This window comes from Mya arenaria, chromosome 9 (genome assembly GCF_026914265.1).
Source record: "Mya arenaria isolate MELC-2E11 chromosome 9, ASM2691426v1".
In the NCBI taxonomy this organism is placed as follows: domain Eukaryota; kingdom Metazoa; phylum Mollusca; class Bivalvia; order Myida; family Myidae; genus Mya; species Mya arenaria.
In genome coordinates this window covers 13,266,711-13,279,949 of record NC_069130.1, presented here as the reverse complement: position 1 = coordinate 13,279,949, position 13,239 = coordinate 13,266,711, and the positions used below count along the sequence as shown (strand labels likewise).

The following is a 13,239-nucleotide window of genomic DNA, read 5'->3' as shown; positions in this document are numbered from 1 at the left end:
CATTGGCTAGAACTGGATGTTGAAAACAGATTTATTCATACTGAAGGTAAGCAATTCCGTTTGGCTCAAATTTTCTAAGGCTCGAGGTATTTCCGCCAGTCCCTGGATGTTCGAGCTGATTGAAAGATGACAAAAACAAAACAAAAAAAAACATTTAATGTAAATTGATGTAACATACATGTATCCAAACACAGTACACAATATAGTGTCAAAAATAAATGATTGTTTTTTTATTTACATTTGACCTGCAATTGTTTTTTTCAAATGATACATTTTAGAGATAATGGGAGCCTGGGGAATTTTAACCAAAATATTGGTAAAAACAACTATATTCCTTTGTTTGTGGAATTGGGTCTTATAGCAGCCCCAAATTTTGTCGAAAGACAGCCCTGAATGAAAAATAAAATTATCACTTCCTGATGTTCAACTTAGAAAAACATCTGATTTGCCTACAAGTTGCCATAATAATCAAGGGCTCTCAACGCAAGACACATGTAATTCCTTCTAATCATAAACAGTTAAGTCAGTCTTGTGCCAAGCCCTAATATTGATCGTAAGGAAGGCGTAAATATTGCGAAATCATTCACAACACAGGTGCTTATATCTCTCACACAATCATAATCACCAATATTTAAACTAAACTATCGAAAACAATACATACATTCTCACAATGACCAAACTACATTGAAATTATTTACAAATTTAAAGGCTCCATTAACAAGTGAAATTAAAGACAAATGAGGCATTTTTACCATTTGGTGGGAGAAAAAAATATTGGTATAATGCTATTTCCTTATTAAAAGAAAGAGATTCACACAACAAATTTCAAAAAAATTAAAACAACCAGTCAGATCATATTTGATTTCATCCTCAATTGCTTACTTTGAGGAACAGTTGAACCCTGTTGGTTGGAACCCGCTTGGCTTGATATCCTCCTTGGCTACAAGTGGATGTAAATGATCTTTTTTTCTACTGAATGTAAGCATTCTTAATTGGTTTAAATTTTCCAAGGTTCAAGGAATTTTCGACGGGCCCTGGGAGTTCGAGTCAACAGGGACTGACTGTTATACAAAACGAAACTCACAATGGTCCATACACATACAATTTAGTACTTGCTAATACAGAATTTCAAACAAGACACACTATAAATCATTGAACAGATGTTTCTTTTATTACTTCAATGGTACAAATTATAACTTATTGGTTTTTAATCATAAACTTTAAAACCACATGAAATGTTAAATATATCTGTCATCAACTGTCAAAACACAATCAAATCTTTGATTAAGTCATCTAAAAGTCTTTAAGACTTGCACATATAACATAAACCGTTAACTAAAGCACATGTAAGTAATAAGAATCAGGCCTTTTTCACGTAAGACACCTGTCAGAAAACCCCACTGCAGCCCCCGATTTACAGCAATATAAATACTTTAGGGTTAGCCGCGTGTATACAGAGGCAACTTGTTGAGACTGGCCTTCTCCTCCTCTGTGTCGACCCGGGCCAACGTGAGGGTGTGGGATTGGCCGCACGAGACTGTGTGGATGTACAGGCCCTCTAGGTTCTTCACTTCCTTCGCGGTTGTGGATGACTTGCAGCCCTCACCGAAACCCTGTAAAAAGAAAGCAGAACTTTGTCAAAACAATAAATACAAAAAACACTTTGAGTTCATATACAACACTTTATACTGTAACGCATTTGTGGATGACTCAAAAATACATACACATTATGCAGATTGTCAAAATATTATTGTTGTTCTTCAAGTTAATGAGACTTAATTAGCAGAACAATAAGTCTTTTTCTTTTTTAAAGCGCATTCCCTCATATATTATGTTGATAAAATATACCTGTACAGATAAATACTTTTAGGTTTTTTTTGTTGCTTTTTTCCTATAACTATTGAGCAATAATATTAATTATAATACACTGATTAATATGCTTTTGAAATTTGCAAACAAACATTTTTTTTTAGTCACGAGTTACACTATAAATCACTTCAACATAAAGCAAAATATCAGTATTTGTTAAAGCACAAAAAGATACCCATTGACAATCTGATGGCTATCTAGTAACATGATATTTTAGAGAACCCTATCAATATTAACAAAGACAAGAATATATTTATAGAAACCATTTGTAAAATTTCCCCATGGTTGTTTACATGACGGGATTAAAGTTCCCAATGAAATACTGTTTGCAATGAAATATAACATTTTATCATGATTATGTTACCACAAGGAGGTACTAACAATATTGAAAGAAAAAACATTCTTTGCATTGGTACAACTGTTGATGTACGCCGAATGTGTCTCTTGATATCAGCCTAAGTCACTACTGAGATTACAAGAATGTAACACATAAACATGCATATATTTTTGTCTTCTTAAAATATGTTATGGACCTGCGGGTTGAACTGTACAAGCCCAAGCTAATGATGGATGTGTTGAACTGTACACAACGAAAGTGTGGCTTATCAGCATACCTATCCAATGTATTGAATCTGAAAGTAAAAACTCATTTCAAACAAGAAGGTTGTTTTTGCAATTAAAAATTGATTTCTTCTCTCTGCACCTTGTCTCAATATTGTGTCATTTGACACTAAATCTAGTCATTAAATAGTCATATGACCTTTGACCTCTATTTTTGACCTTGAACTTGACCTGAGCTGGTTGTAACATGAGCTCTGCACATCGTCTCAAAATGGTAAGACACGAAATATAGTCATTTAATAGTTATTTGGCATTTGACCATCTATCTTAGACCTTGACCTTGAACTAAGCTGGTTGTAACATGAGCTCTACACATCGTCTCAATATGATGAATATATATGTCATGATATTTTAAAATCCATTAAGCGGTTCAAGAGTCAAGGCCGAGACGTGAAATGTAGTCATATGACATTTGACCTGTAAGTGGGACCTTGACCTTGAATCGAGCTGTTTGTAACATATTATCTGCACATCGACTCATTATGGTGAACATTTGATGTTCATTCAAAAATCATTGAAGCAGTGCAAGAGAAATGGAGCTAACACGAATTACGGCCATATGAAATTCGACCTCTAAGTGTGACTTTAACCTTAAATTTAGCTGGTTTTAATAAGCACCTTACACAATATCGTCTCAATATGGTGAACATTTGTCACCAATTATTTCAGAATCATTCAAGCCATTACCCTCCATCATTGCCTCTCTTGGGGACACTGTCCGAGCCAGTAAAATGGCAAAATGTATTTCCGATCAGTTTTTAGATTTGTTCGCTTTAATTATTCATCCGTTAAGAGCCACATTGTATTATGTTAATACAACAGTTCGGCAACCAAAAGGATTATATGTGTGGAGACATGCCAGGAAGAACAGCCTCTGTTAAAAAAATGATATTTATATAAGAATTTCCGTTAATTGTAGTGTATGTGTAATTATTTAATTTGTTTTAACACCAATGATTTTAGGCATCACGAGCTTGGCATTGTGCTTAACATTCTATTAAAACTAGTGAAGCAATGCAAATATAATTACATGGACAAATTAGTTTTACAAAACTGAAATACTTTGTCTGTAATTTCAGAGCTGCTCAGCGAAGAACTGAATTCATTTGTTATTAAGTCTTGGATTTTTTTTCTTATACGATACATGCAAATTGTCCATCATTTTCATAGCCATGGTAGACCTTGTAATGAACGTACTTCAAGGTGACCTTTATTAATGAACAAATGCTGACCGCATTGAACGTCTAAAAATCTGGGTTGACGTTAACGCTTATCATTCTAGACTCGAGGCTGCCGGAGTATATACCATTTGAACATTGCAGTGTGCTCGCCTACCTTACCAAGTCCCTGAACTGACTATTTCACACAATGCATTTGTCTGGTTGACAATTGTTCTCGCATATGATAGATACATCGCGATGGGGAAACCTTTTTTGTCAAAAAATAGTACATGCCAAAACCGATGATATAAAGTGTAGTTACAACTTTTTACGCCGCATACTTGAGACATTTATGTTCGTTTTTTTCTACTATGTACAAGTTACAAAATGTTCAATCAATAATATGTTCTGAACATATATCACCTACGTTATATTCCTTCTTGAAAATAATCTTATTGACACTTGCAAATAACATTCACGGCGAACAGGTCAAGCCCAGAAAAAAGTAATTAGGATTGCCGTGTACATAAGTCACACTGTTATATCGCTATTGTATTGAACAAGCCAGCATTGTCAGGCTCAGTACTACCTAATGTCGTCTACACTATTTTCGGAGATATCCAAATCGTGGTTAACTCTAGGCAACAGTGTGTTCTTGTTTAGCGTTTGACTGTCGAACTCTGTCTTCTTCAAAATCCTAAATTGTACTTTATTGACTACTGACCTTCCGTAGTGTTAGTAGCATTTCCATATTAAAATGGCAGTGAAACCAGCTATGTGAGATACAGTAAAACTGCGATACACATACAAATGCTCTGAGCCATCAAATCAGAAAAGCTTTGATACCATAAGTATATCAAATCGTACAACAGCATTGATACATTAACGTAGATGGATATTTCTCAAGATTGCTTACATTATTGAGGTGGTCGTAGAATTTCTGATAGCAGTAATACTTTTCTTATAAGCACTTGCGAACATCAACGGCCAACAGCTCATGCCAGAAATTGCCCTGAATAATTTCAGAAGGATTGATAACACTTGCTGTACATGAGCTACTCTGGTACTGTTATATTTCTGTTGTTTACGTTACAGGTTAAGGGCAGAATAATGCCGTCTTAAAATAGGGGGTAATTGTGTTATAACAAAATGTTTTCATTAACATAAATCAGAATAATTGATTTCTGAAGTGAAATACGTTAGAGGATAATTGTTTGTTTCGGTATTAATAACTATAATTACTTGCGGTGTTCACTGGAAGAAATGTATTGCGCTCGTACACTGAAATATTTTTTTTTTTATATTTGTTATATGCCTTAAAAGAATTTAACATGAAAGTTAAATATAGTCTTTCCGAATACTGCGCCAAACTGTGTATCACCGATGTGCTGACTTTTAATTTAGAACTGAGAGTTGGGGCCGTATTCAATAAGCAACTTAGATTGTACTTGTAAGATAAGAAACGAAGTGCTTGATTGCCTGTTTATTTAGCTGACCAATAGGCTGAATGGTATCACCGAGGCATATCTAAGGATATTAATAAGATCAATATTGAATACTGGCCCAGGATCAAATTCCAAAACAGTGGAACACATCAACTATTAAACCACCAGAAAGTAAATGATAAATCAATATAGTACCCCTATGTGCATGGGAAAACAAGCAAGCAATATATTGCATGCATTACATCTAAACCAACGTAATGGCAGCCACTGTTTATATATTGTTAGAGGCATATAATAAAAAACACGTACATACACGATGTTTTTTCCGCGTAATGATACAAGATATATATATATATATATATATATATATATATATATATATATATATATATATATATATATATATATATATATATATATATATATATATATATAGTCTATAATGCAGAATGTTACACGAAAACAACAATTGAATGCATATAGGATTGTCTCAAATGCAAAACATCAGAATCCAATCAAAATTAACACTCTCGTTGTTTCACAACAATTTGATATAAGTAAATACAGTGTAGATATAAATTCCGAAAGAGAAATGTTTTGGAAGCGTGAATGTGTTAGCTTATTTATCTTGACCTTTATAGGTCAGACACACTGGCTAGCATGTCACAGTTTATATACAATCCTCATCCTACTTAATCTGTATAGCATAAATATTTTTTTCTTAAAGTCAAGTTGTTCGTATAATATTTTGAGTGGTAGGTGCTTTGTAGCTCCAAATGTTTAATCAGGAAAATCGAATGTTGCTGTGACATTTTCAAGAGTACTTTGTAAAACTGCACGTGCTTCAATCTCCGTGCCTCCAAAGAGGAGGGACACATTTGCGGGTCCCACGTTTCCAAATATATCGAGACAGGGCACATTAAATTGTCCGATAAAATTGCACCCTTCTTCGTCGACAAATCGTGGACAAATCGTTTGCGATGAACAGTATAGTTTAGCGGCAAAACCTGTTCCGTGACTAAATGGATAAAAAGATTTTGGTTCGGATGAATTTTGTGCTTCAACGGCGTCGCCCCTTTTAATTAACTTTGAAAAACATCCTCCAACTGAGGGCTTACCATGTCTTTTGCTGTCAATATACATTCTTTCTACAGGATGCTCCTCAGGGTCGAAAACCCTTACTGTTTTCAGTCCATATGAATATCGTGCTATTCTTGAGACAATTTCTCTCTTGTTATGACCGAAAATTACTGCTCCTTTCAAAACAGCCAACCCTGCGTCCAGAGGAACTATAGGAGATTTATTTTTAAACACAGATTTCACTTTTTCTTGTAGCAATTCCGAGTCAGACAATCCACCAACCATCAGTATTGTCTTGCAATCCTGAGCCGTCTCCTGAAAGAGTGTACTCACATGGCTTACTATACTTTCTAATGTGGTGTCGAAAAGTGACACTAAAACTTTCGTGTCAATTTTCATTTTATCCTTGTCTTGGCGAATCGATTGTTTGTATGGCGAATCTTGCAGCATTTGCTTGAGAGTTTTTCCGGTCATCTCCTCAGCAAGATCCATCACACTGACTGGAATGCGAATGAGTGTTGTTCCAGGTTTGTCGGTAATATCTCGTTTCTTCATTTCAAAATTCCTAACCAGTTCTATGTAATCTTCCATGTATTCGCGTTTCAGTCTCTCGATTATGTCAACACCTACGAACGAAGAAAATGACATTATGCAATAACATTGATATGACATTAATGATTTAGAAAATTTATGAGCAATCAGATTTGAAATCAAAAAATAAAATAAATACATTTGTTATACACAACTGCAATTTCAATCAAATTTTGTATCAACTATATTGTTTGTAGCGTTAGTTTTATTCTTTATTTATAACAAATAATATAAAAAATGATGTGATCTAAATTAAATGTGCATTTACCTGTTATTTTATTGAATAGCGCTAGAAACGCATCGTCTACCTTTGTACCACCCCATGGGCCCCCTGATGCCATCGAAAGTTCCTTTAGTGTTCCCTCTTGAGTGATTTCGTGAACTGTTATGTCAACAGTACCACCTGCAAGTGCCAACCTTTACATAAAGATTCTGTATACCAATCCATAAGACGATATTATAATATGTATGCATGATTCGTTAGATTTACCTTTTCCCCACACCGAATAAGTTTTCCGATTCAAGAAAACTTGGAATAGAAGGTTTAAAAATATTATTTTGTGTATATATATATTCTGGAAAAAAAACTGTGTAGTAAATCAATCATCATATACATATGGTTTGACCTTATGCAGAATTTGCTGTTCCGGAACTTATAATTTTCATCATTATTGCAATGTACGCATATTGGGACAGCTACCACCTGTTGCAAACAGTCAATATCTGCTCGTACCTACACGTAGGTTTCAATAAACAAAAAAAAATAAGATTGAATTTGTTACATTAACCAAACTCGACTTACATACTATTTGTTTATTAGTTTTCTAAAATAATAACGTTATGATAAATACCGCCAGCATCCAAGACCAAGTATATTGTTCCCGGTTGAAATGAAGACACGGAAGTATCGGAACTTTTTTCCATTGGCAAATGCCGGCAATATATGGAAGCCGCCTCCGGTTCCAGACAAACACTCAACTGACCAAACGGTATGCCAGCCTAGGAAAACATCAGTAAGAATTATAACATTAATGGCAAAATGTACAAACGAACTGTTATTTAAATGTCGCGTGGTACCTTTTATAGCGCATTCACCACAAGAATGATACCTGAAACGTAGTATAAGCTATGTTCAAAAACGATTCTAACAATGATGATACAAGTGTTTCGTAATCTATTAAGAATGGCAATATAAGAGTTTACGATTATCTCATTTGTTTAATAGATGGTGTAATGAAAACTACACAGATCATCCCAGTAGCTTGACACTTCCTGTATTTTTATTAGCAAAAAGCACACGGCCTTAGGTCAAATAAACAGACAAGTGGAGACACACACGACAAAATATAGACAATAAAGGAAAAACATCAAATACCAGTCTAGCTGCCTCGCGCATGAATTTCTTGGCTGGTTCACTCCAAATTGCTGGAACTGTGATAACCCAATGAATGTCCTTTTCCGTGATATCATCACGTAATTTGTCGGAAGAAGTTTTCATTAAATCCTCCTTCAGATAGCGAATGGAAAGAGAAAATACTGTGATTGCTTTAAGACGTTTGCCTTCTTCATCTTCAATCTCTAAAGACATAGTCAGTGTCTGAAAGTAAGAAACACATGTATTATATGCTTGAAAATACATTTACTAATCGAATATAGTAAACAACTTTATATGTATTTTAGCATTCACATATACAGATGTTGTTTGGTTGTTGTTGTTTTTAAAAAAAGAACTGCTAAGATTGCACAAATGTGAAAAATGCAATACTTTTAGGCATTGGTCATTGCAGAAAGGACTGATAGAAGCTACGACGACAATCCCAAATGTCTAAAACATACTATCATCTTGTTTAATGGCATAACCAAAGCTAAACAGAACAGATCATCAAAAAGATACAAACACGGCAACACAAGAGCCAAAATAAAAATAGTGTTTATTAATAGATGTTTTAATAACGGTTAAAATTGTAAGCGAGTTCACTAGGTGTTGAAAAGTCGAATGTTTGTACAGTTGTCCCAATTTAGTCCAATAAAAAGAAATTGATAATAGCCTGAAGACTTACTTCTTTGTTAAAGAGCTTCATTTTGAATCTCCGAAAGTAGTACCACATTTTGTGTTCATTCTCACCGGCTAGGTCTGCGTATTTGGTCTCTGCTTCGTACCCAAAAGCTTCTAGAGTTTTACCATCTGGCTTGATGAGGATGCAGGTTGGTCCTTTTGAAAGAGATTTTTTTTAAATCAATCAGTTTAGTTTTATTCTAAATAACCACCGTTCAAAGGATGTACCCCATTATAAACGAATAGACAAGTTATTGCATAATTGTTTAATTGTTCTGTTGTAAAGCCTTTTTTGTGCCCGTATGATCAGAGCATTTTTAAGATAAATGTAGAGAAATGTGAGGATGAGCACTCACAAACTGAGCCACGGAATTATTCAATAGTATAGCGAGCATTAAACGATGAAACCAGAACTGTTCAGACTTTATTTTAAATTTACATCAAAACCGTCTTGCTTTCTTTTTTAGTCCATATTAAGTTCATATTATTAGGCAAATAATTGATACGGAGACAAAATCATGGAGAAAAAACAGCAGTTTAAATAAGTTGATTCAGCTCAACATAATCACAATTCTTGCATCACTGTTCATCAAGAAAATAAACAATATATATGTTATAACGTATCAAACTTTAACCTTGTACGTTGTCCTTTAAAATTCCCTTACCCCTGTACCATCAAATATTCAACTGACTTTCAATCATATTAAACAAAATTTCTAACCAAAACTTCTTATTTAACATCATCATTTACGTTACTACCGATTTGAGGTCTATTATTATATTAGGCCTGCTATAAAAGGACTTCCAGTCTCAACGAGTCCTGGTTTGTATACATAAAACTGTAAACCAACAAACAGTTTTTTTTCTGAGCATTTAAAAGCAATTAGTATTTGATCAGCATTATGGAATTTTAGAAACTCTAACTTCTTGTGATGCGATGATAAACACATTCGTCGCAAAAACGGGATTGCCAGTCTTATCTGTACCAAACGTCCCTCACGATTCCAAATGCCCATTTTAATATGTATTATTACTTCATTTTCTTGATGTTAACTTTCCGACTGCCATTGCAATAATCACCAACTAACTGAATCCGCCCTGCAAACATTTGCTTCCTCTTGGAAATTACCATTGACGTGGAATTAACGTAATGGAAGTTTACAAATTAGAAAAACTATGCGCATGTTAAGCTGCAGTCATTAGAGGTACACGGGTTGAGGCAGTATTGTCACAGTTGTTTAATGTTTGATGTGTTTAACGTTTTGTCTCTTGTTTGGTGCTTACTTGGCTTTAAACCATATGCCTTTAAATAAGATCTTGATAAAAGGCTACTTGTCTTGTCCCGGGTTGTTTCAATTGTTTTGTTTGGAGTGCTATTTATTTATAAAAAGTAGTAGTTCAAATTCATTAATCAGGACAATCCCAGTATAAAGATTGAACAGTTACAAGGTTTGTGAGGTAACTATGATTACTTGTACCAAGGTCAGTTTGGCCATCATTATACATTTAAAAGACACAACCGCCGCAGAAATTGTGCTTTTTAACTGGTGGCGCCATTGTAGCAAATTCACGGTAATCAAGCTTTTGATTTATTGGCAATTAGTTATAACTCCCAACGCAGAGAATAAACATACCTTTTTGTGAGACGAAGTTGCCTCCATGCCATGTTTTAGCATGTACAATTGTGGGATCCTTTTCGAACTCAAAGCGAAATGAGTAGGCCCATCCCGAGTAGGTTGTTCCAAAGTCTATGCTGGCAACTACCAGGAAGGTCGACATTCTTACTGGTTTGAGTGATTTCTGGCAAGATATAAAGTATAATATATTTTGCAATTTCTTGTACATGTTTTATAGTGATTGTGGATTTCATAGCATTAATGTCACGATGTTATTCGACTGCAAACAAAAATACGGAATTGAAATGCTTCAGTTTGTCAGATTTGTGTTTTTCTGATCCATTCATATATATTTTTAACAGAACTGTTTTGTTTCACAATATAAAATAGTGATCTTGTGTTCATACTCAGTCCAAACAGCACTATACGACAAATTTATTTTTGGACAAACGGCGCGATAAACGAAATGGCAAAAAAACACGCACTTAAATCTGAACGATTCATGATAACTGCTACTGTTTGTAATTGTCAGATGGCTACATTATGCATACAATTCAGAGAAAACATCACTCTGTTCAAATTTGGTTTCTTTTTACTTTAAGTGTCTGTATAAAGTCGAAAGGTTTAAGAGGAAAAAACTTTGTCATTGTCCATATGTTGCTCAGTTACCATTGATTTGCTGTTAATGTCACACTTTTGAATAATTAATACACAAACAAGATCTACAGGAGTGACTTACATCTTCATTCTCCTAAAATATGGAAAAAAATCAGCGATATGTTGTGAACTTGTCAGTTGCAATAATAGTTGAAATGAAACAAGGGTTGTTTCATTCTGTATTGCACAGTAATGAAACATATTTTCCGTTCAAATATGGAACTATTTTCAACGCATAAGCCAAAATTTGTATTTGTGAAAAGTGACGATCTAAACATATACATGATCCTCGGGTATTTCCGTATAAATTTCAGACCCTGCCAAGAATATCTACAATTTTCTTACCAGCCTGCAAGCTCCTTATAAGAGCAATGAATGACAAGCTTTACTGGTTCCCATAAGCTGAACCTTTTTCCAACGCATTTTAACGGCAAAAAGAGAGTAGTCCCTTTCATACGTATACACCGTCTAAGTCTTGTAAGTCGAACGCAATCTCTCAACTTTAGACCTGTTTCATCCTTATTCGGACGTTTAATAACCACAACTAACTAAACAATAAACAAATATTCGCACTTCATTTTTCATTTTTCTAAACAAGGAAGTAGTTTGGTTTTCAGAAAAACCTCAACAACTAGATGTGCCTTAATTTGTACGACTGTTCAGAAATAATAGTACATTGTTCTTTAATTTACTACAACAAAACTAGCATGACCATCTCCGTATTCAATTAACAGTTACAATAAAAAAAATCGAAGTTTTGAAAGATCAAATATGTTAATGCTGTTACTGAAGTCATTTCAATGATTGAGAATGTTTTGTTAATAACAATATTACCAACCAGATTAAAGTAAATTGCTTGTGATTCTATGTTTACTAAAACGTACACGTTATTGTTGGTTTAATAACATAACTTCATAAGAACACTTACCTCAACTTAAAAATATTATGGCATTTTGGTACAAACTGCTCTTATACAAAGTATATTAATTACTTCCGCCCTTCAGCACAATATAACCCAGTCCAAATGTAATATCTGTAACGACTGTTGGATCAATGGAAATCATTCTTTCATAGCGATATACCTGACCAGTTATCTAGGATAGATTTGAATAGCTATACTGGATGTTAAAGTCTTACAGAGTACTAAACACGTTAAAATGGCTTATAATTTTACTAAAAGGAGTCCGCTATTTCTTTCATTTTTACTTTATCGTGACTGCCATGTTTAGATATAGTTTATATCAAGTGCATAATATTGTCTAAAGAGTTGGGTTTTATTGCATAAACTTAATCTGCAGAACAATACGTTGCACTTTTTATTAAAGCGCATTCTCTCATTGGTAATGTTGATAAATAAATGGTAGATACAGGGCAAGCTACTCTGACAGTTTTAGACAATGGTAAGAAGGAATACAATTATACTTCTGGTACATGGAACATAAATAGGTGAGCTACAACAAGGCGAATTCTATTTGATATTGTAATTTTAGTATTTACCATTTGATAAAACTTGTTGAAGGACCCTCGTAACAGCGGACACCTTTTCGAGCCTCGATTTCTCAATCGTGAATGAAATAATTTATTACGAAATGCATGGTCTCTAGATAGAACCAACATTAAAATAGCACTTAAAGTATATTGTCGTGAAAATTTCGTACTTGTCTCTTCTATAGCTCCATGGTAAAGCTATTTGTGCATGTTTAAAAAGCACCGATCATTCTTTTATACACCATTTAGTGTTCTTCATAAACTTGCAAACAATCTGATTTGTTTTTATTGGGCTCGACAACATTCAAACGTACAGAGACCCATCAAAATCGACTGATTTTAGCCATGTCGATAGGGTTAAAGTGCATTTGGTTATTGAGGTGAAACCATCAAAACTTTAGAAAAATATAATTTCATATTAATATGACTCACACGATTATAACACGCCCATTTCACAGCTTAATTAACTTTTGCTTGTTTACTTGCAAAATCATAAAAAGGCGCTCGATCCCAAACAAGAGCTATTACAAGCCATTGCGTGTTAACAAGCGCACGGTATGCTGCTTAAATGCTCCTGATCCATTCATACCACGTGCCCGGACATGTCGAAGTCAAATTAGTATGCAAGACACTTCCTGATTTAAGACTCCTGGGCC

General features: G+C 34.2%; 1 protein-coding gene across 1 annotated transcript; it reads right to left on the bottom strand.

Annotated features, from left to right (window-relative positions):
* Positions 1–5,527: 5,527 nt before the first annotated feature.
* LOC128203313 (heat shock 70 kDa protein 12A-like) lies at positions 5,528–12,114 on the bottom strand. The gene is made up of 7 exons (XM_052904680.1): positions 12,024–12,114; positions 10,457–10,622; positions 8,827–8,978; positions 8,142–8,363; positions 7,618–7,765; positions 7,035–7,169; positions 5,528–6,801 (listed from the first exon to the last, which is right to left on the bottom strand). The coding sequence occupies exons 2-7, from the start codon at positions 10,599–10,601 to the stop codon at positions 5,876–5,878; spliced, it is 1,728 nt and encodes a 575-aa protein (XP_052760640.1). The 5' UTR covers positions 10,602–10,622; positions 12,024–12,114; the 3' UTR covers positions 5,528–5,875.
* Positions 12,115–13,239: the final 1,125 nt, after the last annotated feature.